At 41.8% G+C, this 27,354-nt stretch overlaps 1 protein-coding gene across 3 annotated transcripts in view; it reads left to right on the forward strand.

The window, feature by feature from the left end:
- The first annotated feature begins 3,230 nt into the window (after nucleotides 1-3,230).
- The window catches only part of MINDY2 (MINDY lysine 48 deubiquitinase 2), a 77,492-nt gene continuing 53,368 nt past the window's right edge, over nucleotides 3,231-27,354 (forward strand). For all 3 annotated transcript variants that reach the window (XM_075531817.1, XM_075531818.1, XM_075531820.1), the window contains exons 1-2: nucleotides 3,231-4,192; nucleotides 19,814-19,871. In XM_075531817.1, coding sequence (XP_075387932.1) covers nucleotides 3,350-4,192; nucleotides 19,814-19,871 — 901 coding nt within the window. In that variant the 5' untranslated portion in view covers nucleotides 3,231-3,349. The remainder of the gene's footprint in view (nucleotides 4,193-19,813; nucleotides 19,872-27,354) is intronic.

Consider the following 27,354-nt stretch of genomic DNA (forward strand, 5'->3'; position numbering starts at 1 on the left):
TAAAGGTACATCAGATACTAAAATGTTGGAATACCAGGAATAAAGAGAAGGACCATTAAATGTTATGAAGAAGAAGTAAAGATTCCAGAATCATAAAAGTTTCACACTACTACTCTAATGCCAACTGAAAGCTAGAAGATAATTCATCAATGACTTCAAATTGAACAAAAAAGTATTCCAACCTTTGATTTTATACCCAGCCAAGATATAAAGGAAAAAGATAGAATAAATTTGTTTTCAGACATACATAATATATAAAAATTCACTTCCTAGACAGTCTCTCCCAGGAAGCTAAATATGAGTATGTTCCAGTAAATCGAATAGAAAGACCACCAAGAAATTTAAAAAATGAACATAGAAGAGAGGAGGTACAAATTCTTAATAAAATGATGAAGAGAAATCCCAGGATGACAGTGGTGTCACAGGTCTAAAAGCAACAAGACCAGGTTAGAACAAAATACATGTAGACATGGTTGTGCTTGTGTCTATTTTGCTGTGTCTCTATGTACCATTCCATGATGTTGACTACATTCACCGTGCTCCTTTTCTGAGTTGTTCCTCCTCCTTAAACTCACTGCCCTCTAAGGTTCATATCTAATCTGAGTTGCTGTTGTCACTTTGGGGTTTTGTTTGTTAGTTTTTTTAACATAAAGTGTGAGTTTATTGAAGGGAGATTCTTGGAAAGAAGTCCAACAACAGTTGCTGTTGTCTCTTTGATCCCACGTAAGCACACACTAAACCACAGTCACGTCTGATTCACAGCTACACAGAAATGTAGGGATGAAGAATGGGAAAAACAGCTCTGAGATTTAAGGGAGTGCCGCTAGGGATTAGAACTCACAGTGAGTCCAAGAAGAGAGCAGAAGACCATGTTATTTTTATGTAAACTACTTGAATCTTAAGTTGACACATGCACAACTCTGAAAAAAATTGAAGAAAATTGTACAATGACCATTTTATGTAAAGATAGCATAATTTATCCCCAATTTTCACTAAAGCTCCATACAACCAAAACAAACACGAGACATATTCAGTTTATTGTGTTTTAAGGTTTCTTCCTAAAAGCCACTCATGAAGTCGCTTAGAAAAATAAACACATACATCTGCAGGAGGTACAAAGGGCTCATGCTCCAACGGAATGAAAAGAGAAGAGATTTTCCCACAACCTTTTTGAGTCTCCTTGCATACGTTCACAGATTTCATAACTACATGTGTTGCATGGTTGTTCATTTTGGTTTATGCCATTGCTAAAACATATTGAGAAAAAGCTTTATTTTCTTTCTGTTGTAATTAAATTATGGGAGCATTTGACACCTATACCAATGTGTAAAGTTTTTTGTGAAGGGTCATTATTTGAGAAGTATCTCATGAGTTCTGATTCTTTCATGATTTTTGAGTTCTAATATTGTTATAAACAGTTCACTCATTCAATTTATTCATATAACCTACTTTAGCATATATAATTTTTATATCTGTGACATCATGCTAAAATTTGAGTTTCCTGAAATCTGTAATATTCTTATTTGTACCTAATGACCTTACAAATTGTGGAGTACTTAATCCAGCAAAACAGTACCTATCTTAATCTGCTAACATTCTGTAACTTGTTTTCAGGCAATTATTCTAATGTAAGCAAAAAGATTTATTGTTTATGAAGTGACAGAGTGAAACCACATAGAACTCTTAAATTCAACTTTCTAGAATTTAGAAGTCTTCCCATGATATTTTCTAATCTGTTTGATTACCAAGAGGCGGCTAAACATCACTTGCACTTCCCTGACTGCAGACCTGTGTTTCTCTCTTGGAGCCTGGTGGTTTCAAACTGCTGTCTTGGAAGGTGGTAGCTTACACTCATAAACCAGGCTCCTGTGTGCTTTCTAAGCAAGCATTACAAACCTAGCAGATGAAATCACCAGATGAAAGCCTCATGAAGACAGAAGTATATGAATCCTTTCTCTTATTCACCAGGGCACCCTCAGTGTCAAACACATATCTCCTGTGCTTTTATGCACAACGTTCAGAGTAAAATCAAATACTTTGCAATTTTGTTTATCCTCTCTAACCAAGAGATATAAAAGTGTCACTATTTTGTTCTATATAGGAATATATATATACACACATATATATACACACACATATACACACACACATATATATATATATATATGAATACCAAGGAAGCCTCTTTTGTTCATTTTCATGTCCTCCTTGAATTTAAGGTGCCTAAGGAGTTGGTTCTGACTCATAACAAAATATTGTCTGGTCAGAATCCTCACAATTGTGGCTCTGTTCGAGTCCATTGTGGCAGCTACGGTGTCTGTCAATCCATCTCCTTGAGGGTTTTCCACTTGGCCTTAGACGCTACAAAATGTTCAAACACAAAACTAGAAAAAGAAAAAAATCTAGAAAACTAAAAAGAAGTCTTTGTCTGGAACAGACCAGGATAAAATCCCCAAGTCTTTTTTCACCAACAAAATTTTGAGCAACCTCTTTAAAAACTGCAAGACCGCATGAGAAGGGGGGTGGGGGGGTGGAGGGTGATTTTCAAGAGCAGGCTCTTCAAACCGCAAAGACTTGGCTAATTCAAGCGCAAGCTAGTTTATTATTACTGGCACTGATTATCCACTTTCTTTTGCTGTGCAGGCCAATATCCACAACCGCACCGGGGCCTCTCGTAGGGCGACTGGATTACCAGTAGCCCGTGGGAAGCGCAGCGCCTCTCTGCCCGCTGAAATTCGAGCAGGGCTTCCATTCAAAACAGGTCCCCGCCTTTAACATGTGCATCTCGCAAGCCAGCCCCTAGATTTCCCATAATACGAGCTGAGTAAATGTATTTGTTGGGCCTTTAGGGACGTGCTCCTTTCCAAAAGCTACAACCACAACCAAACCCACGCCCGAGCCCAAGAGGCAACGCAGAGGTCCGCCGCTCGCTCTGCCTGGAAAGCAACCGCGCGCGGTCGGGCTGCCCTCAAGTTCAACTTCCGGCCACCGAAGCCCAGGATGTTTTCCGACAGGATCCAGGACCTGCAGGGCGCGCCCTCCGGGCCACGCCCTCAGACCACGCCCTCACGCCGCGCCTTGGGAGCGCGAGCTCGGGCGCGCGCGCGCGCGGCCGCGGCGCGGTTTGCGCTCGCCGGGCGGCGTGCAATCCACGCGGAGGCACGCCCAGAACCAGCAGGGGGCGCGGCGGCGGAGGCGCGCGCGCGCTCCCAGGGCCTTGCCCCGTGACGTGCCTGGCCGGGGCCGCGCAAGGGCGCTGGAAACTGCCAGAGTCGCTGTCATGGCGTCCGAAGCGCTGCTAGAAGCGAGCCGACCGCAGTCTGGATAGAGCCAAGGGCGGCGGCCCGGTATGGAGAGCGGCCCCGGGAGCCTGCAGCCGCTAGAACTCGGGGCGGTGGCCGGGCCGGCGCCGGGGACTGGTTCCCCGCCCGAAGCACGCCCGGGGACGCGGCTCGTCGCTGGGGATGGTCCTGAGGTATGGGCGGCGGACAGCAGCGCCGGGAATGGGCAGGGGGCGGCGGCCGCCGGGATGAGCCTCGCCGACGCGGCTTCTCCCGGGAGCTCTCCCCAGGCTCCCGGACCCTGCGGCTCCTCCGCGAGCTCGGACTTGCAGGATGGCGATCGGGAGAGTGCTGCGGCCGCGGAGGCGCCCCTGAGAGGGCAGCACAAGGTGACCGCCTCCCCGGAGACGGCCGAGGCCGGCGCGGGCCGCGGGTTGGGTCCCACCGGAGACTCGGGAGCCTGCTCGGATCCTGCGGGCACCTGCCGCGCCGAGCTAGCGGCCGCGGCTGCGGAGGAGCCCAGCTGCGCCGGCGGCCTCAGCAGCAGTGGCAGCGACCCGAGCCCTCCTGGGGAATCGCCGAGCCTGGACTCCCTGGGGTCGTTCTCTAACCTGCATTCGTTCCCCAGTAGCTCCGAGTTCAATAGTGAGGAGGGAGCGGAGAACAGGGCTCCCGAAGAGGAGGAGGGCGCCGCGGTGCTGCCCCGAGCCGTTCCTCTGTGCCAGGGGGAGGAGGAGGAGGAGGAGGCAGCGCAGGTGCTGGCAGCCACCAAGGAACGCTTCCCGGGACAGTCTGTCTATCACATCAAGTGGATCCAGTGGAAGGAGGAAAACACACCCATCATCACCCAGAACGAGAACGGACCCTGCCCTTTGCTGGCGATCCTCAATGTTTTGTTTCTGGCCTGGAAGGTACATTCTGTAGCGTTCTACTTCCTAAGCTTTTTTTTTTGGGGGGGCGGGCGGGGAGGGAGAGGAGGGAAGGACAGGGGGAGACCGGGGAGGGAGCTGCCCTATGTCCGCTGATAGCTTCCTCGGTTCCTTTCTGGTTCATAAATCCCCTTTCACTCTTACCTGAAATGCCTTCCAGGGCTCCTTTGTTGAAACAATGTTTCCAGGTGTATTTGAGGAAGAACTGCCCTCCCAGGTCCCTCTTGTTGTATTTAAACCAAAGATCAGCATTCAGATGTGTGTTTGATACTTAATAAATAGTTAGGATATAGAGTATCCTAAACCCTGTAATTATCTTAAATTATGTTACTGTTACTCCTCCTTACTGACTTAATCTGACATCTGCAAAGTTGTCCGACCTCACGCTAGGAGGTGGAGCAAGCTTTGATGGTTAGGTAGGTCAGTTGTTACCAACTTGCCGCCGCCGTTGGGCCGGGATACTTAAAGGACTGGGGTTGGGGAAGATGTGGCTCTTTAGACAAATTCCATTTAAGGTAAAGCGTTGGTGTGAGACCCAATTACCATTGACTTCTTGTTGTTTTTTTTTTTTAAGTTTATTTCTTCATTTCTTGCATGGTTATTACGTGCCAAATTTCTTTGGCTCTACTTAGATGGTTTGACATCATTACCACTAGCCATTCATCAGAATATGCCAAGGGAGTTAAAATTATAGCACCTGAAATAAGAACATAAAAAATAAGGTAAACGAACCCACCAAAGGGAAGTGTCTTTGTAGAGTAATTGTACTGAGGGAATAGAGTGAGTTCCCTATCAATGAAAGGTCTTAGTTGAAGCTTGCACTTTTGGGATATGGAATGGGTGTATCCCATAGCAAATAGTGTAGATTCAAATTAAGAATCATATTTGTATGTAAAGAGTTCGGGGGGGAGGGGACTGGTTATTCTGACCAGTTAGGAAGAAAGTTAATAAAGCAAAAAGTATTTATTGCATGATTTCATCTTCCCATTACTAGCCAAGACCGATGCAAAAGAAAGATTAGAATTCTTGCCAGCACCTGATAGACAATGGCACTCAGCTATGTTTCCTGTAAAGACATGGCTTACTCTTGAGCTGCCAGGCAATTTGGGGCTGCAGCATTGACTTATAAGAAACTGTTAATAAATAAATAAATAAGAAACTGTTAACAGAACAAGGTAAAACAATGCCTTCTAAATATCATATCACAAGAAACGTATTGAATATGCATTGGGTATCCAAAAAATAAAATAACTATATTCCCAAAGACATTAATGGAATTTGTAGGTCTTGGATCAAGATTTTTTTTTTTGGATCAAGCTTTTAAAGAAGACTAAAATTCAGAATAGAATAGAACTTTCTTTGGGAGGTAATTAGAAGCTGTGGTGGTGTAGTGGCTTCTACATTGGGCTGCTAACCATGAGGTTAGCAGTTCTAAGTCACCAGCTGCTCTGTGGGAGAAAGATAAGACCTTCTACTCCTATAAAGTGTTATAATCTTAGAAACTCATAGAGGTAGTTCTGTCCTGTTCTGTAGGGTGGCTATGAGTCAGAAATGACTTGATGGTGGTGAGTTTGAGTTTTAGAATGTAATAGTATGAAGAATGAAAATAGAATGGATTTTGTAAGTGTGAGTGTTTATTTAATGCTAGGAATGAAAAGTTCCCGTTGGAGATTACTAGAAAATAAGATTGAAAAGGTAAAGTAGTCTCATGATGGAGGAGTTTGACTGTCGGGCCAGGGAATTAGTCTTGGCCCTATAGGCCCAAGTACCCAGTTTTTTTTGGGGAGTGGGTCCCTATTTGTTCCTTTTGATTCTACAAAATTTCATTGTGATACCAATATACAGAACAAAACATGTCAAATTAATGATTTTTTGTTGTTTTTTAAGTCAATTATTTTTACATATATTATTCAACGACATCGATATGTTCTTTGTTTTGAACAACTATTAACACTATTCCTTTCTGAATTATTTTAACCACCACTAACATGAGCTCAGTATTCCCTGTGCAAAAGTGTCTCTTTTCATCCTCTGGTAATCTCTAATAAATTTTGGTTTCCATTTATCTGCGTATTTCAAATAAATACATCGTTTGCACCACATAGTCTTTTCAAGGTTTATCCATGTTGTGAGATACATCGGGATTTTATTTCTCTTTGTATCATGAGTATATTCCATTGATATATGTATTCCATTTTCTTAATCCACTCATCTGCTGATGGAAATCTCGGTGAATCTCACCTATTGGCTGTTGTGACTAGTGCTACAGTGAACACTGGTGTATAGATTTGCCTGGATTCCTGCTGTCAAATCTTTCCGTCTATCCTTAGGTTTGGGATTGCTGGGCTATGGGGTAGTTCCCTGTTCGACTTTTTGAAGAACCATCCCCACTTTTGTTTGATACCATTTTGTGTTCCCACCAGCAACGAGCAAGACTTCCAATTTCCCCTTGCCCAATTTCCCCACGCGCTCATCTGTGACTGCTACTTTGATCCCAGCCCTCTGCCAGAGGCAGGGTAGTTGGTGTCTCATAGTGGTTTTGATTTACGGTTCCCTGAGTCAGAATGCCCTCACCAGCAAGGGTTTTTGTTTTGTTTTGGTAATGACCCATAAAGGAGTCCTGATGAGGCAATGGGTAAGTGCCTGACTGCCCACCAAAAGGTTGTCTGTTGAATCCACCCAGAGACTTCACTGGAGAAAAACGGGATGATTTACTCCCATAGAGCCTATATTCCTGGAATAACCTTATAGAGGCAATTCTCATCCACCTGGGTGACTGCCGTGTCAAAATCAATACTAAAGACTCGAGAAGTTCAGCGTCTTTTCATGTGCTTGTTGGCCATTTGTGTGTCCTCTTTGGTGAATTGTCAGAGTCCTGTGCTCACTTTTGAATTATTGTTTCTTTGTTGGTAAATTGTTGAAGTTTTTGCGCTATGTGTTTTGGATAATCAACCTTTATCAGATATTTGATTCCTATTCATTTTCTTTCAAACTTGAGGCTGTCTCCTCATTTGGGTGATAAAGTCCTTTGATGAACAAAAATATTTCATTTTTAATGAGGTCCCATTTATTTATTTTGTCATTTGCTACTCACATTTGAGGTCATATCTGATGTTATATGTAATACCCCACTGCCTTCACATCGACTGTGACTTTGTGGGACAGAGTAGAACTGTTTTTATGGGAACACAGCCTCATTTTTCTCCCCTGGAAAAAAAGCCCAATTGTTTGAACCACTGACCTTGTGGTTAGCAGCCTACCATGCCACCAGGCCTCCTTGTCATCCATTGTAAAAAAAGGTTCCTTCAGACTTGTCTTTGTTCTTCCTATCTCTGCAGTTCGTGGTACAGAAGAGAAAGGAGCAAAAGTACTGTGGTCCGGAGTAGCTGGAGCGATAGTTGAGCATTAAAGTCTCTTGAGTAGACACTTCAAATGAATGATTGTGAGGTACCAGAACTACCATGAGGAATGACAGGTCCACTTTAGTGTAGCTCCCTGACCAGTGAAGAAGACTGACATATAAACAATAATAGTGAACCGTGAGAAGCTGTGGAAGGTGTAAAATATGCTCTGTAATTACAGAGATGCTCACTGCCATCAATGACTATAGGGCGGGGTGGAACTGCCCTTGTGAGTTCCCAAGGCTGTAATTATTTACAGGAGAAGAAAGCTCCATCTTCTCCCACAGAGCTGGCTGGTGGTTTTGAACTGCTGATTGCAGCCCAACTTGTAACCACTACACCATCAGGGCTCCTAATTATGGAGATTGATGTGTCAAATGGGGGCTTCATAGGAGAGATAACCTGGGAACTGAATCTAAATGGTGAATGAGAAAAGACCTTCCAGACGTAGAGGAAACAGTGTACTCCGAGATGTGCATGCAAACGGAATAAGTGTATTCATATATGCTGTGGATTCCCATCTTGGTTGGAGTTGAGTGGAAGTGGGGAAGAGAATGGTAGTAGCAGGAAATAAATTGATAGGTTGAGTAAGACTGTGAATGAATAAGTATGCTAATAAATTTGCTGACGATTTTGTGCTACTTAGACTTCTTTGTTCCTTCAGGCTATTGGTGTAAGCAAAAATCACTCATCACTAATAATTAATAATTGGTAGGGAGACAGATTAAAGGAAGTCTGATCTGGTACATCTGTGTTCTTAAAGTGAGCCAGACCAAAGTGAATGGGGTTGTGTGTGTTATGGAATGGAGACCCAAGGCCCATCTGTAGACAATTGGAAATCCCCCTACAAAGGGGTCACAGGGAAGAAATGAGCCATTCAGGGTGCAGTATAGCACTGATGAAACACACAACATTCCTCTAGTTCTTTTGATTAAAAAAAGAAAAAAATTCTGCAAGATCAAAGATGTATTCATGGGAGGAGGGTAGGATTTTATTTTTCTCTTTCTTTTTTAAAAATTTTATTGGGGACTCGTACAATTCTTATCACAATCCATACATACATCCATTGTGTCAAGCACATATGCACATTTGTTGCCATCATCATTTTCAAAACATTTGCCTTCTACTTGAGCCCTTAATATCTGCTGCTCATTTTCCCCTCCCTCCCAACTCCCCCTACCTCATGAACCCTTCATCGTTCATGAAGTGGGTGAAGGGAGACATCGGACAGTGTAAGCGATGACAAAATAATAATTTATAAATTATCAAGTGTTCATGAGAGAGGGGGGAACGGGGAGGGAGGGGGCAAAATGAACAGCTGATAACCAGGGGCTTAAGTGGAGAGCAAATGTTTTGAGGTTGATGAGGGTAACAGATGTACAAATGTGCTTTACATAATTGATGTATGTATGGATTGTTATAAGAGTTATATGAGCTCCAATAAAATGATTTAATATATATATATACATATATATAATAGATAATGTTCTACATAAGATTTCATTGGATGAAACTGCTTTATAAAAAGTCTTAGATCAGAGGATATACACTGGTACAGATAGGAACTGGAAACACAGGGAATCCAGGACAGATGAACCCTCAGGACCAGTGGTGCAAGTGGCGATACTGGGAGGGTGGAGGGAAAGTGGGGTAGAAAGGGGGGGTTGATTATAAGGTTCTATATATAGCCTCCTCTCTGGGAGACAGACAACAGAAAACTGGGTGAAGGGAGATGTCAGACAGTGTAAGACATGACAAAATAATAATTTATAAATTATCAAGGGTTCATGGGGGGTGGGGCAGAGAATGAGCTGATACCAAAGGCTTAAGTGGAGATAAAATATTTTGAGAATGAGAGCAAGGAATGTACAAATGTACTTGACACGATGAATGTATGGATTGTGCTAAGAGTTGTATGAGCCCCCAATAAAATGATTAATAAAAAAAGTCTGATAATGGTTTTGAAGGGTATCTGACATTACTAGAGTTAGATCTCGTATCAAATCATAGTTCTGCCACTTTGAATAACTTAACTTTTTAAAACTTGTTCATTTTTTTTAATGAAGCTAGTAACGCCTGCCTCATATATTTGTTGCAGAATCAGGTAATATCAAATCAATGGTAATTAGTACATGCTTGATATATTTAAATATTTTTCCTGATGTCTTCCTCTTAAAGAGCAAAGGCTGATAAACATTCCATTTTCTACCTCCCCATCTTTAAAGAGTTTGGGGCCACAAATTATGAATTCCTTTTGTTAAAATTGTGAATTTCTTGACCCCATATTAATTGATACTCTACTTGATAATTTAACATTTTTTTGGTTGGTCCCTCTTGTATTTAATACCACCTAAATAAGCTACCTCTTATCTCTTAGCAATTGCTGGGTTTTTGGAATTTTCCTCAATCTTCAGAATATCAAGATACATAGCACTTTTGGAAAGTCTTATATTTCTGCTTGAGGTTTTATTAATACTCCAAAAGGTTTTTTTTTTTTAAGTTTGGGTCTCACTTGACCCTTATAGAATTATGTAGAGTTGGTGTTTCTATTTTCTTCTTATTTAATGTCCTTGCTATTGCTGCTTTTATTGCTAATTTGCTCAGCAAATCTAGTTAACACAATAAAATTTTACTTACTGGTAGAACACAATTTCATTTCTTAAATTAGTATTTATTCTATTTACATTGTGTTAATTTAGAACTATGTGTTAATATGGATGGCAAGGCTTTGCTTGAATTTTCAGAAGAATATTTAATATTCTAAGGAAACTACAAGAGAGCTTCCAAAAGATCATGGAAAAATGGAATTAAAGGGTAGTAGGATTTTATTTTTAAAGATAATAGAATTTTCTCACATACTTTTTGAAGCACTCTTTTAAAAAAATCATTTTCTTGGGGGCTTATACAGTTCTTATCACAATACATACATACATCCACTGTGTCAAGCATATTTGTATATTTGTTGCCATCATCATTTTCAAGCATTTTCTTTCAACTTGAGTCCTTGGTATCAGCTCATTTTCTCCCCTCCCTCCCCCACCATCCCTCCCTCACGAACCTTTGATAATTTATAAATTATTATTATTTTTTCATGTCTTACACTGATCGATGTCTCTCTTCACCCACTTTTTTTTTCTGTTGTCCATCCCCCTGGGAGGGAGTTATATGTAGATCATTAAGATCAGTTTTCCCTTTCTACCCCTATCTTACCCTCACACTTCTGGTATTGTGTGTTAGTCCAGGTAGACTAGAGAAACAAATCCATAGAAACTCATGTGTATAAGAGAGAGTTTTATATAAAGGGTAATTGAACATTAAGAGAGCTTCCCAACCCAGTCCAATCCAAGCCATAGTCCGATATTAGCCCATATGTCTGATACCAATCTATAAAGTCCTCTTCAGACTCACAAAACACATTTAATGACATCGAATGCAGGATGATCACAGGCCAGTGGGTAGAAAGTCTTTAGATCCAGTGGCATTTGTATCTCAGCTCAGGCAGGGGTCTCCACATGGCTTCTCCAGGTCCAGGGTTCTGATTGCTTCAGGGTTGGTCAATGTGGCTTCTCCTCAGGGATGTCTAGCAGGAAGTGAGCAGAGAGAGAGTCTCTCCTGACACCAAGGAGGAAATATAGGAATTCCCAGAATTCTCAGAAGGCCATGTCCATACAGAGGCATCATTGGCTAGGACCTGATTGACAGATTAGACTCCACCCCTTCACTCATAATCCTGTCAAATTGACAACAGATTATGCAACTACCACATTATCACTACTCTCAATATTGGTCCCGAGGGTTTTATCTGTCCTGGATTCCCTGTGTTTCTAGCTCTTATCTGTACCTGTGTACATGCTCTGGTTTAGCCAGATTTGTAAGGTAGAAATAATAACTAGAGGAAAGCTGTATGTTTCATTGGTGCTATACTGCACCCTGGCTGGCCATCTCCTCCTCACGACCCTTCTGTAAGGGGATGTCCAATTGCCTACAAATTGGCTTTGGGTCTTCACTCCGTACCCCCCTCCCACCTTCAAATTCACAATTACATGAGATTTTGCTCTGGGTCTTTGATACTTGGTGCCTGATCCCATGAACACCTCATGATCATACAGGCTGGTGTACTTTTTCCATGTGGGCTTTGTTGCTTCTCAGCTAGATGGCTGCTTGTTTACCTTCAAGCCTGTAAGACCCCAGATCCTATATCTTTTGATAGCCTGACACCATCAGATTTCTTCAACACATTTGCTATGCGGCCATTTTTTCTTAAGTGATCCTGTCAGGAAGGTGAGTATCATGGAGTACCAGGTTATTAAAACACAGTGTTCTTGCATGAGGGAGCACTTGAGTAGAGGCCCAATGTCCATCTGCTACCTTGATACTTAACATGTAAATATATGAACATAGATCTATTTCCCTATTCTGTATAAGTATATTTACATATGTATATGCATGTATTTATACCTCTATAAATGCCCTTTGCTTCCTAGTTATTTCCTCTTATTTCCTTTTACTTTCCTCTTGTCCCGCTGTCATGTTCAGCCTTCATATGGGTTTCAGTAATTCCTCTCAGTTACATTGCCCTTGATCAAGCCCTACCAGGCCTCCTACACCCTCCTCACCATTGATTTTAGATCACTTGTTGTTCCCTTGTCCCTGGGTTTGTTAACACCCACTTCCTTTCCCCACCTTTCCTCTCCCATTTACCCCCCAGAACTGTTGGTCCATTAGTTGTTTTCTCCTCCTGATTGTTTATCCCATCTATCTTATCTAGAAAGCCATGCAGAGACAATAATAAACACAAAAGGCAGAGCAAAACAAAACAAAAGAAAACCAAACAACAACCATAAAAAATGACCAAAATAAAAGAAAGAAAGAAAGAGTAGCCTATAAATAGTTCCAGATCTGTTGTTGACCTTTAGGAGTCTTTTCTGGTCAAGTCTGATGGGGTGCCATGTCCTGGACCCAAAGTCTATTTTTTGGTATTCCCCTGGGACTTCATTGCTTTGCTCCCCTTGCTGCTCTGTTACATGTCCTTAGTGTTTCGCCCCAGTGTGGTGAGGTCAGATGGAGCACAATTCTGGCACTGTGCTTCCAGTGTTGACTCTTGTAGCTCTATGCGTCAGTGAGGTACGTCTTGTCTCAGGAACAAGGGAACAAGTGATCTAAAATCAATGGCGAGGAGAGTGTAGGAGGCCTGATAGGGCTTGATCAATGGCAATGTAACAGAGAGGAAACCCAAATGAAGGCCAAACATGATAGTGGGACAAGAGGAAATGAAATCTGGCTCTATGGTCCTCTCTGTGCATTGCGTTCTCTGAGCAGGAATATCACCCTCAGGGCTTGGTGGGCCAGGATGTGTTCCACTCTCTCTCCTTCCGTCTTCATTTTCTCCTGTGTGCTCTGATCAGATGCGCCCCTCTCCCTGAGCTGTAGATTCAGTGCTGTCTTCTGTAGTGTATTCTTCTGGGAGGGGAGATGGGGGTGTCCCCGTAGACCTCTCTATTGATTCCCTGTGAAGCACTTTTACTTTCCAAGTACACTTAGATACAATAATGTACTTATTTACTTAAAAACAACATGTAAAAAATGTTATAGGTTATTTTATTTTTTGTTATAGGTTATTATGAAAAGATCACCCAAAGCACTTACTTCATACTTGATTTTTTTCATTGTAAAAAGTTTCATTTAGAAATTCAGAAAGACTGCTACAATTTTAAATTACATAGTCTGAGCCAGCGATCCCATAACTAGTTTCTTCTTCAATAAAATTTAAGGAAGCAAGGACGTTAAAATCTTTTGATTAGCAAAATTTGTGGCACTTGTTTTTGAGTAAATGCACTCAGGATGATCTTTATTTCTTGCTTACAAACAAAACAAAATGAGAGAGAGAGAGATCTTTGTTCCAAAGGATTAGTGAGAGGCATCTCTTTACTATGTCCTGTTTTGTAGGAGTCCTGGTGTTGTGGTGGGTCACACATTGGGTTGCAGACCACAAGTCAGCAATTTGAAATCAACATCACTCCTCAGGAGAAAGTGAAGCTCTTTGCTTCCATAAAGATTGACAGCTTCAGCACCCCCAGGGGCTGTTACGCCCTGTCCTTTAGGTCACTGTGCATCGAAATCAGCTCCGTGGCGGAGAGTGTGGGTTTGATACTCTTATCCATTGGCTTTAGTGAACATTAATGGCTAAGATTCAGACAAGGAATGTACTCCTAAGTATGTTAATGAATGTCAGTTAAAATATTTGTTAAAATATTAAGATAAATGATGAAGCCACAAAATATCTCACAAATCTTGTGGACATTATTTTGAATGAAATAAGTAAATCACAAAAGGACAAATATTGTATGAGACTCCTATTAAAAATGCGAGAATAGGAGAAAGAAAAAAATTTGATGTTTACCAGAGATAGGCGGAAGGACAGAGAATCACTTGATAGAGGGGGTACCTCCCCAACTGGATTTTTTCCCCAAGGGTATGTGTTTAAATATTTTTTTAAAAACAACCTTATCAACTTCCAAGTACACTCCATTACACTTCATACTTTTGTGAAATCTCAGATTCCACTCTTGAAAACATTTTTCAAACTCATTGGTTTGGATGGCTGACAGGACAGCACCTCTTGTTTTTTCCTCACCTCTTCTACATTGCCAAATTACTGTCATTTCATGTCCCTCTTGATTCGTGGAAACAAAAAGGAGTCTCAAGGAGCGAGGTCCGGAAAGTAAAGGTGCGTGGGGCAAAAGGAAACAAAATTTCACAGCTGCACTCTGTTCTCTTAAATCCGCAATCACAAAAAATGAAGTTCAAGTGAAACTGCTTTTACAAAAAAATTCACTGTAACCAGAGAGAACCTTCCCAGGCAAGGCCACTGAGTGCACTAACTCAGAACAAGTTCCTTGATGCTTGCCTAGCAGGAGAAATGTGTACTAGAAAGCTCCACTCCACCCAACACAAGTGCAGTTTTGGGGTGTACTACCTTGTAGTAAACAGACGTTGGTAAGGTCTGATTAAGAAAAAGGTGGTGGGTGAAGGTAGCCCAATGTGACCAAGGCATAGGAAGACACAGTGATACCATACACAAGAATTAAGGACAACTATAGTAGCTACTATTACTGACACTCTCCTGCAGCTACTGTAATAACAAATCGTGATTGGTGAGTGGATGTATACATAGGTACGTATGCTAAATGGTTGGAGAAAGTGATAGAGTACCAACCCTGCTATAGAAACATGTAAGGTCACACAAGACTATAGCCATGTGCTGTATAGGTATGTTTGTGGGCTTTACAGTGTACTCATTTGTATGTGCTGCATGTATTTACATATGTAATAGAGCATAGGCAGATGGTCTGATTAGTCTGGTGTGCATCTTTTACAGTGTTAAACATCACTAGTTTAAAACAATACATAATCATACCTTCAAAAGTCGAATTGAAACACCGTGCAATAATAATGATATAATAATGACTAGGATCAAGTACTGAATAAAAGTCGGTCAAATAATTACATAAAACTAAAGAATTCGTCTGGGGACTTAAAGGCTTGAAAGTAAACAAGCAGCCATCTAGCCCAGAAGCAACAAAGCCCACATGGAAGCTGCACACTAACATGTGTGATCATGAAGGGCTGAGGTGACCAGGTCTCAAACAACACGGGGTGGGGGGAATCACATCACCGTGAATGAGGGGAGTGTGTGATGGGGACCCAATGCCCATCTGTAGACAGCTGGACATCCCTTGCAGAGGGGTAGTGGGGAGGAGATGAGTCACTCAGGGTGCAGTGTAGCAACAATGAAACTCAAAACCTTCCTCTAGTTCTTGAATGCTTCCCCCCCCACCCACCAATTAGCATGACCCCAATTCTACCTTGCAGACCTGGTTAGACCAGAGGATGCACAGCGGTGCAGTAGGGATCTGGAAGCACAGGGAATCTAGGACAGATGAACCCCTTGGGACCAGCGGTGAGAGAGGTGACACCGGGAGGGAAGGGGGTGTAGAAAGGCAGAACCGATCTCCGGGATCTACATGTAACCTCCTCTCTGGGGGATGGGCAATGGGAAGGTGGGTGAGGGGAGACGCTGGGCAATGTAAGATAAGATAAAATGATAATTTATAAACTATTAAGGGTTTATGGGGGAGGAGGAGCAGGGAGGGGGGGGAGGGAAAAAAGGAAAATGAGCTGATTCCAGGAACCCAAATCGAAGGCGAATTTTGAGAATGACGAGGTCAGCGAATGTATAAGGGTGCTTTACTCAATTGATGTATGTATGGATTGTGATAAGAGTTGTATGAGCCCCAATAAGATGATTTATTAAATAAAAAAACCTAAAGAATTGATGCCTTCACATTATGGTGTTGATGATGAATACTGAATATATAATAGATTCCCAAAAGAATGAACAAAACTCTAAGGCCCAAGTGTCGACCAATGGAGATCCCCTCATAGAGGGGTTTAGGAGAGGAGATGGGTTAATTAGGGTGCGAGGTAGTACCGATGAAGAACACAGCTTTCCCCCAGATCCTGGATGCTTCCTCCCCCCAACTACCATGATCCGAAGTCTACCTTGCAGGGCTGGATAGGACAGAGGCTGTACACTGGTACATATGAGGGCTGGAGGCACAGGGAATCCAGGGTGGATGATACCTTCAGGACCAAGGGTGTGAGGGGCGATACTGGGAGAGTGGAGGGTGAGTGGGTTGGAAAGGGGGAACTGATTACAAGGATCCACATGTGACCTCTTCCCTGGGAGAGGGACAGCAGAGAAGGGGGGGAAGCGAGACTCCGGATAGGGCAAGATATGACTAAATAACGAGGTATAAATTACCAAGGGCACATGAGGGAGGCGGGAGCGGGGAGGGAGGGGGGGAGGAAAAGGAGGACCTGATGCAAAGGGCTTAAGTGGAGAGCAAATGCTTTGAGAATGATTGGGGCAGGGAATGTGTGGATGTGCTTTATACAATTGATGTATGTATGGGAATGTATGGATGTGCTTTATACAATTGATGTATGTATATGTATGGACTGTGATAAGAGGTGTATGAGCCACTAATAAATTGTTTTAAAAAAAAAAAAGAATGAACAAAGCTGTTGTGGAAAAAGTGCAGCCAGACTGTCCCTTAGACTTCATTTCACTTATTTTGGACATGTTATCTAAAGGGATCCATCCATGGAGAAGGACATCAAGATAGGTAAGGTAAAGAGTTTGCAGAAAACGAGGAAGATCCTTTTTGTTTTGTTTTTTTTAAATCATTTTACTGGGGGCTCGTACAACTTCTATCACAATCCATCCATCCATCCATTGTGTCAAGCACATTTGTACATTTGTTGCCCTCATCCTTCTCAAAACGTTTTCTTTCCAGTTGAGCCCTTGGTATCAGCTCATTTCCCCCTCCCCACCCTCCCTCTCTCATGAGCCCTTAATAATTGATAATTTATTATTATTTTTATGTCTTAGACTGACCTCTTTCTTCCTTTACCCACTTTTCTGTTGTCTGTACCCCTGGGAGAGGGTTGTATGTATATCCTTGTTACCTGTTCCCCCTTCTCTCCACCTCCACGTCCCCTTACCCTCCTGGTATTGCTGCTCTCATTGTTGGTCCTGAGGGGTTTATCTGTCCTGGATTCCCTGTGTTGTGAGCGCTTATCTGTACCAGTGTACATGCTCTGGTCTAGCCAGGTTTGTAAGGTAGAATTGGGGTCCTGATGGTGGTGGGGAGGAAGCATTAAAGAACTAGAGGAAAAGTGTATGTTTTGTCAGTGCTGTACTGGCTCATCTGGAAGAGGAAGACCCTCAACGAGATGAACTGACAAAGTAGCTTCAACAGTGATGAACTCAAGCATAGCAACAGTTGTGAAGATGGCCCAGGACCGGCAGTGTTTTATTCTGTTGTGTATACTAGGTTGCTATGAGTTAGAATCAGCTAACAAGTACTATCTAAAGTAGGTATCAGCAAACTTTTTTATGTAAGGGACCAGATGGTAAAACTTACAGGCTTTGAAAGCAATATTTCTCTCTGCCTAAGGTTCAACTCAGCCAGTGTAATACAGAAACAATTGAGAATGACCATGTTCTAGTAAAACTTTCCTTAGACTATTTAGAAAAAGCAAATGATGGTCTCTAATTTGTCAGTAAAGTACTGTCCAATAAAACTTTTAAAACTTTTCCAGAATTTTTTATAGTCTTTACTAAATTGATATTTCTTATGTTTTTGTGTGTGTGTGTCAATCTGAAGTGCTTTTTGAATTACAATGGGAAAATAAACCACATAGGAAAAAGTAATTTAGAATTTAATAATGATCAAAATCCCCCTGGCGTGGATGCATTTGGTTTTCAGCTGAGTGATGATTTAAGTTCCCTGAGCATCATCTGTCATAGATCCTCTTAGAGGGTCTCAGCCTGTTTTAGAGGGGCTTTTTAAGGCCTGTTTTACTCATTGATTAAAACAACAAACTTGTGACATGTGAATGATAGACAATTAATAAGACCCTTCCAGCCATAATCCCTTATGTGAATATGTGAAATATCCTAATTCTAGGCTTCATACCCCTGTGGCTATCGTCTTGGTTTGGAGGGCATGATCTGCTGTTGAACATCAATAGAAACAGATTAAGATGTGACTTCAGTAGATGTTGAGGAGTTTTGGTGGCATAGTGGTTATACATTGGGCTGCTAGCTGCAGTGTCAGCAGTTCGAAACCACCAGCCACTCCTTCTTGGGAGAAACATGGAGCTTCCTACTCCTGTAAAGAATTAAGAGTTCCAAAAAAAAAAAAAAGCAAAGAATTAAGAGTTCCAATCTCAAATTAACAAGGGCAGTTCTATCCTGTCCTATAGGGTCGCTGTAAGTTGCCATCGACTCAGTGGCAGTGAGTTTGGTTTTTGATTAGTATGAATCGAACCACATCTTTGTTTAATGGTTATCTTGGTTACTGTCGCTTGTAATGAATGTAAGGGATGATATGCCCCAGCTGAGAGGAGAAAAACTGCTTTTGGGCTAAACCTGGCTGATTAAGATTAGTAGGAGGCCGACACCTACAGAGAACATCCTGCCAGAGGCCCCGGGTCATATGTGCATAAATAAAATACAATTCGGGAGTGAAGAATAGATTATTACATTTTGTGTACCAAGCAAAAGGTGAAGGGCTATATGTTAATTTCATTTCACTATTGGTACTCAAAGTAATTCCCACAAATTGACCTTTTCCTGCATGGGTATGGCAAAAAGGTAGTAGGAAGATACTAATAGGATTTGTCTGTGAGCAATTGTGAATAAGAGTCCGTGTAATGCCATCCTGCTGCATGTAGAGTGAGCCCTCTGGGAAGCAAGGAGTGCCATCTCATCACTGGCAAGAGCCAGGAGTGGAGTATCCTCTGGACCCAGCATCTGGCTCGCCCCTGTTTGATGATAGTCCATAAGTCCTTCTTCAGACTCACACAGCCACGTGCACTGATGCAAAATGCAGATCACAGACCCAGACCTTTGGGTACAGGGTCGTGTGAATCCAAGGTTGGTAGACCCATGGCCGGGCTTCAGCAGCTCTCAGGGACAGCAGGAGAGAGAGAGCATGAGTCCTCTCTACAAGAAGGCCACAACCCCAAGGAGACAGCATCAGACTGTGATCTCATGACAGGTCTGACTCCACTTCTAGCTAGAGTTTCTACTTGACATAAAATCATCTAGCCACCACAGTCGTTGAATGAAGTATTTGTGCAACTTATCTGAAAAGTTAATTTAGATTAATGTGTCATAACAGTTGAATTAACTGTAATGGGTTTTCTATTATTTTTCTTAACCATGACTATAATATATATGTTTACTTTTAACCTATTTTTATTGTAAAATATAATGCACAAAAGCTTCCAAGGGAACTTTTAACAGTTTGATGGAAAATACCATTATGTTTGCATTCACTTCTACAAACTCTTTGAAGTCCCCTCACTCTGCTCCCATGGGTGACCTCTCCCAACCTACCATGCAGGACAGTAGTGCCTAATGCTAATCAAGATGGATGGTAAAGGGCATAGTACTTGGTTTGAAAACAGATTTCTCAATTCTACTTTAAGGTCTTATATTAATCTGTAAATTTAATGGTGGTAGGATTGACTTTACTATATCTCAAATATTTTAATAAATATACATTTCTTTAGTGGATTAGTGCTTTTGGATATGCATGGATGCCTTAATGCTTGATTTATTTTCCAGGTGAAACTGCCACCAATGATGGAAATCATAACTGCTGAACAGCTGATGGAATATTTAGGTTAGTGTTGAAAAAATACATGATTTCATATCACTTAAAAAGAAAATAAAGTTTTTAAAGTGAATGTGTTACCAAATATCACCTTTCTGAAGTGCTATTATATCATCTATTTTTAAATTTTGGCTTTTAATCTAATTAAAGTGTTTGTCAGTATATAACTGTTATTATTATACCATAGCCTTGTTCCTGACCAGCATTAGAATTCTGTAATATTAAAAAGGAGACCAGGTACATCTCAACAACAACAACAAAAATAAAACACATGTTAATTCTATGCTATTCAGTTTTGCAGACACTATTTACTTTTGGCTCTTGAGTACTTCAATTGTGGCTGATGTGAATAAGAAACTGAATTTTAAGTTTAATTTTAATTCATTAAATATATATAGCTGCGTATTGATTAGTGGTTACTGTATTAAACAGTGCATGTTAAGTCTGTAAATGTAAATTTGGGAGCAGACAGCATATCAAAGTGGTTGTTGGAGCATCAGACAGGGTGATATCATGAAATACAATGAATATAGCTAGAGTTCAGGGTACTGCCAATGATTAGCAGCTGGGGAATGAGGAAGGCAGGAGTGCGCAGCCAGGCAGAAGAAAAGCAGGAGAGTGATTTCCTGGAATCGGAGTGCAGGAAGTGGTTCACAGAAAAGTGAGAGATTAGTAAGGTGAAGAATGGTAAAAAGCTGTTGATTTAGCAGTGACGCACTGGCAATCTTGACAGTCGCCTGGGGGAAACCTGACTAGAGTAGGTATAAGAAAAAATGCCCTGGCCCACCAAGCCCTGAGGACAATGTTCCTGCTCAGAGCAGCCCATGCACAGAGGGGACCATTGGGCCGGCCCCACTACAAGACACAATGTCCCTCACTGACCCATAGCACTACGGGGAACAACACTGGAGACACAGTGTGGGACTTGTGCTTAATCTGACCCCACCACACCAAGGTGAAACACTTAAGGGCGTGCAACAGAACAGTAAGGGGAGCAGAGCAATGAAGTCCCCAAGGAATACCAAAAGTAGACTTTGGGGCCAGGATGTGGCACCCCATCAGACTCAACCAGAAAACACTCCTAAAGGTCAACAAATAGGCCTTGAGCTATTTATAGGCTTTGTTTTGTCTTTGTTTTTTTGTTGCTGTTGTTTTGTTTTCATTTGTTGCTTTGTTTTGCTCTGTCTTGTTTTTGTGCATATTATTATCTCTGCATGTCTATCTAGATAAGATAGGCAGGATATAAACAATCTGGAGGAGAAAAGAATGAATCTACAGTCCCGGGGAACATGGAAGAAGGAGAGATGAGGGAAAGGAAGTGGGTGTTAAGAAACACAGTCATGGGGGAAGTGCAGAGTGGAGACCCAAGGCCCAAGTGTCAGCCAATGGAGATCCCCTCATAGAGGGGTTTAGGAGAGGAGATGGGTTAATTAGGGTGCGAGGTAGTACCGATGAAGAACACAGCTTTCCCCCAGATCCTGGATGCTTCCTCCCCCCAACTACCATGATCCGAATTCTACCTTGCAGGGCTGGATAGGGCAGAGGCCGTACACTGGTACATAGGAGGGCTGGAGGCACAGGGAATCCAGGGTGGATGATACCTTCAGGACCAAGGGTGTGAGGGGCGATGCTGGGAGAGTGGAGGGTGAGTGGGTTGGAAAGGGGGAACTGATTACAAGGATCCACATGTGACCTCTTCCCTGGGAGAGGGACAGCAGAGAAGGGGGTAAGGGAGACTCCGGATAGGGCAAGATATGACAAAATAACGATGTATAAATTACCAAGGGCACATGAGGGAGGGGGGAGAGGGGAGGGAGGGGAAAAAAAAAGAGGACCTGATGCAAAGGGCTTAAGTGGATAGTAAATGCTTTGAGAATGATTGGGGCAGGGAATGATGGAGGTGCTTTATACAATTGATGTATGTATATGTATGAACTGTGATAAGAGTTGTATGAGCCCCTAATAAATTGTTAAAAAAAGAAACGCAGGCACAAAGGAACAGTGATAAAAAATTGATGGCAAAGAGGGTGTTGGAGGCCTGGTAGGGCTTGATGGAGAGCAGTGTAATCCAGAGGAATTACTGAAACCCAAATGAAGTCTGAACATGATAGAGACACAAGAGGAAAGTACAAGGAAATAGAGAAAAGAACTAGGAGGTAAAGAGCATTTGTAGAAGTCTAAATATAGGCATGTACATATGTAAATATACTTGTATATGATGATGGAGAAATAGATCTATGTACATGTCTTTATAGGTTTAGTATTAAGGTAGCAGGTGGACATTGGGCCTCTATTTAAGTATTCCCTTAACTCAAGGACAATTTGTTCTATTACCCTGGCATTCTGTGATGCTCAACTTCCCGACACTATTGCTGATGAGCATAAGCATTTGTGGTGCTTATACGGATGCTTAAGCAAATGTGGTAAAGAAAGCTAATGGTGCCCGGCTATCAAAAGATATGGCATCTGGGGTCTTAAAGGCTTGAAGATAAACAAGCAGCCATCTAGCTCAGAAGAAACAAAGCCCACAGGGAAGAATCACACCAGCTTGTGTGATCACAGGTTGGGCTATAGGATCAGGTATCAGGCATCAAACACCCAAAACAAAAATCATATAACTGTGAATGAGGGGAAGTGTGGAGTGGACACCCAAAGCCAATCTGTAGGCAACTGGCCATCCCCTTACAGAAGGTTGTGGGGGAGGAGACTAGCCAGTCACAGTGCAGCATGGCACTGTTGAAGCGTACAACTTTCCTCTAGTTCTTTAATGCTTCCTCCACTATCATGACCCCAGTTCTGTCTTACAAATCTGGCTGGACTGGAGCATGTGCACAGATACAGACAAGAGCTGGAAATACAGGGAATTGAGGATAGATAAACCCCTCAGAACCAATATTGAGAGTAGCCATACCAGGAGGGTGAGGGGAAGGTGGGGGATATAGGGAGAACCAATCACAATGACCTACCTATAACCCCCTCCCAGGGGGGAAGACAACAGAAAAGTGGGTGAAGGGAGACATTGGTAAGTGTAAGACATGGAAAAAAATAATTTATAAATTATCAAGGGTTCATAAGGGAGAGGAGGGAGGGGGAAATGAGATGAAAACAAATGTACAAATATGCTTGACATGATGGATGTGAGGATTGTGATAAGAGTTGTATGACAGTTACTTGGTCAACCACCTGGAAGATCGCCACATGTGCTCATTTCAAAGAAAGGGGACCCAATAGGATATGGAACATCATTAGCCATAAACACATGTTTAGTATAGACACATGTTACAGCATGAATGAAACTTGGAAACATGCAAAATGAAAAGGCCAAGTCACAAAACACCACAGGTTTTAAAACTTAGGTTATGTGGAGTGTTCAGAATAGGCTCATTTACAGAGACAGAAAGTAGGTTAAGTGGTTGCTTAGGGCTGGGGAGTGATCAGGGAGGAGATGGGGGTTGATTGCTAATGCATGTAGGGTTTCTTGTAGAGAAAGGAAAATGTCCTAAAATTAGATTATAGTTTCAAACTCCTGTCTTTATACTAAAAGTGTTAAATTGAACACCTTTAACCGAATCATTAAAAATTTTTTAAAATAAATGACTCATATCTCAATAAATATAAAATTAGGGGAAAGGAATTGTAGTGGAAAGATTAGTGTTAGTTTATTTATTTAAAATTTTTAAAATATATTTTATTTAACCTAAAATATTTCAAACAAATTTTAAAAACAACAACTTACTGTCATAGAGTTTATCTCAAGTAACAGTGACAGGGTAGAACTGCCCCTGTGGGTTTCCAAGACTGAATCTTTACAGGAGGAGAAAGTGCCATCTTTTTCCTGTGGAGCAGCTGGTGGTTTCAAACTGCTGATATTGTGGTTAGCTCCCTGTTCCATAGTCCACAGCACCCCCAGGGCTCCGTATTATCCCAATGTACACACAATATATTGAAATTGATCACGAGTAAGATTTGTATATGTTTTCTGAAAGCGAGTCCATCCCTAGCTGTACAGGATAGACTATATAAAAACAGATCCCGGGGAGTGACAGCTTGTGGAAGGTTTCTTGAGTGCTTCTCTTTCCTCTGTGAGATAGGCAACTGGGAGTGAAGGGGACGGAAGCAGTGCTGAAAGTTTTACTTACACGGGGAATAAAATATTTGCCTAGAAAAGTGGATGGGTAAATGATTTGTGCACATGGGATAGAACAAAAGGACATTAGCTCTCAGATTAGTTATATTTAATGATGATGATGTTCGATAACTTCCATATTTTGTGTGATGGCTTTTCTTTTGAATGGGCACGGATATAGACCTCTCCATTTGGTAGGCCAGGTAGCTGCATTCCAGATTTCGTGACTCAGCTGAGTAAACACTTCCAGCATTCCACCTGTTTTTAAAACCTCCTATTTGGCATTCTGCCAAACCCTGGGGCCTTGTTTGCCTTCACTGTGACGACTTGAACCATGTCCTTCAGTACCAGTGTTTTTTTATTATATGCCACATCCTGAAATGGTTGAATGTCAACTAATTCTTTCATTAAATGCTTTTATTGGAGCCTCTAACATCTCTTATCACAATCCATACATTTATCCAGTGTGTCAAGCACATTTGCACATATGCTGCCATCATCATTTGCAAAGCATTCTCTTCCCACTTGAGCCCCTGATATCAGCTCCCTATTTCTTCCCTATCCCTCCCTGCCCTCCCTTCCTCAGAACCCTGGATAAGTTTTAGATTATTATTTCCATTATCTTACATCATCTTCCATCGCCCCTCACCCACTTTTCCATTGTTCATCCCCCTGGGAGGGGGTTATAGAATAATCCTTGTGATTGATTCCCCCTTTCTACTCCCACCCTCCTCTAATCCTCCTGGTATCTCTACTCTCCTTGTTGGCCCCAAGGGGCTTATCTACCCTGGATTCCCTGTGTTTCGGGCTCTTATCTGTAGCAGTGTTCGTGGGCTGGTCTAATCCGATTTGTAAGGTAGAATTGAGGTTATGATAGTGGGGGGAAGGAAGCACCAAAGAGCTAGAGGATGTAGTTAATTGACTCCTCTGCAGTTCATCTGATAAAGTCCACAAACAGATTGAGCAAGTACTTTGTTGAAAAATAAAATCCTACCCCCCTCCCATAAATAAGTCTTTGATCTTGCAGAATTCTTTCCTTTTTTAAGTCATTTTATTGGGGGCTTGTACAATCACAGTCCATCCATCCATTGTGTCAAACACATTTGTACATTTGTTGCCATCATCATTCTTACAATATTTGCTTTCTACTTGAGCCCTTGGTATCAGCTCCTCATTTTTTCTCCTCCCTCCCTCATGAACCCTTGATAATTTATTTTTTCATGTCTTACACTGACCAATGCCTCCCTTCACCCACTTTTCTATTGTCCATTCCCCAGGGAGAGGGTTATATGTAGATAATTGTGGTATGGCTACTCTCCTGATATGGCTACTCTCGGTATTGTTCCTGATCTGTACCAGTGTACCTCCTCTGGTCTAGTGGGATTTGTAAGGTAGAATTGGGATAATGATAGTGGGTCGGGAGGAAGCATTAAATAGCTGGAGGAAAGTTGTATGTTTATTGGTGCTGACTGGCTTGTCTCCTCCCCGTGACCCTTCTGTAAGGGGATGTTCAATTTACTACAGATGGGGTTTTTGTCTCCATACTCCCCCTCATTCACAATGATATGATTTTTTGTTCTGGGTCTTTGATGCCTGATACCTGATCCTATCGACACCTCATGATCACACAGGCTGGTGTGCTTCTTCCATGTGGGCTTTGTGGCTTCTCAGCTAAATGGCTGTTTGTTTATTTTTAATCCTTTAAGACCCCAGACACTATATCTTTTGAAAGCTGAGCTTCAACAGCTTTCTTTACCACATTTGTTTATGTACCCACTTTGTCTTCAGCTATTATGTCCAGAAAGTGAGCATCATGGGATGCCAGATTAATAGAACAAAGTGTTCTTATGTTGAGGGAGTACTTCAGTAGAGGTTCAATGTCCATGTGCTACCTTAATATTAAACCTATAAGTATATGTATATAGATCTATTACCCCATCATCATATGTAAGTATATTTAACATATGTACATACCTGTTCTTAAACCTCTATAAATGCCCTTTGCCTCCTAGTTCTTTCCTCTGTTTCCTTTTACTTTCCTCTTGTCCCACTATCATGTTCAGCCTTCATATGGGTTTCAGTAATTCCTCTCGGTTACATTGCCCTTGATCAAGCCCTACCAGGCCTCCTACACCCTCTTCACCATCCCATTTAGAACACTGTTGTTCCAGCAGCTAAGTATTCTAACCACTGTACCACCAAGGATCCTTTTGAAAACTTGGTGCCAAAAAGGAGTATAAATGTCTTGAATAATTCCATTTAAAATTCCATTATCTTTTAATTCCATTTGCCTCTGAATTTTCTGAAGCCCATTCATATATTATTAAAGTTAATCTCACCCATTCCTTTTCACTTTTAAAAATGTCGCTGCTAGAACACTTAAAATGATTGACTTGAATCGCGCCTGTTCCTTTTGCACAGGGTTCGCCTGAATTGTGCTGTCACTCACTCCAGAGCTTTTGCCCCATTTGGGCTTTGCTCTCTGTACCACCACAGGCTGGTCTCATTCACCTCCCTTCATTTCTTTCCTAGTCCTGCTAACACCCTGCCTGCCTCGGTTGGCATACCTTCTGGGACAGAATGAATCAGTTTGTCCGCCTCATAATGAAGACTATAGGCTGTGTTTGTGGCAGAGAGCTGGGTGGCCTAGGTGCAGAGGCACTGATAAACACTAATGGTAGTCATTGAAAAGGATTAGACTGCTGTGGAAACGAGACCTTCAAAGCATTGGGATGTTGAAGAGATCCGGAAACTGAAGCTCAGAGAGGTGAAATGACCTGCTGTCTCTGTCTAGATACTGTCTTAAGTGATTCAAAGAAACTCATTGACTCACCAGTATATCCTTCCTGCCCTCTACTTAGCTAGGTTTTTTAATAGAGTACTTAAAATTTCCACTAATTATCTTTTTTAAAAAAAACAAAAAAACTTTTTATTGTGAATTGGGTAAAGATTTATAAGGCAGATTTTTTTTTTAAAGTCTAGCAAATATTTACTGAGCATATGCTAGAAGTTGTTTTGGGGCTTCATCGAGGCAGTCCAGGTGGCAGTGTAAGTGTACTCTTTCTTGGAAAGAGTAATGCAAGAAATAACCCACACATTTTTATGGTATTAAATTTACATGTTAGTGAAGTGCTGACTAAGCAGAACATGGCTAGGTAATTTTGATAAGGAAAAAGGCTTAATGGGAAGATATCTTGATCTTGAAGTGGTAAAGAGCTCTGGGTCCATAGGTAAGAGCATTTACCTCTAGGAGGAGCAGCAATCAGCATGGCAGTAATGTGTTCATGGGAGGTGAGGCACAGATGAGTATGAGTGATGGGAGCTAAGAGAGTCTGGACTCGGCTTCTAACAGAAAGAAACTGTATG

The sequence above is a fragment of the Tenrec ecaudatus genome, chromosome 14 (genome assembly GCF_050624435.1).
Source record: "Tenrec ecaudatus isolate mTenEca1 chromosome 14, mTenEca1.hap1, whole genome shotgun sequence".
Classification (NCBI taxonomy): Eukaryota; Metazoa; Chordata; class Mammalia; order Afrosoricida; family Tenrecidae; genus Tenrec; species Tenrec ecaudatus.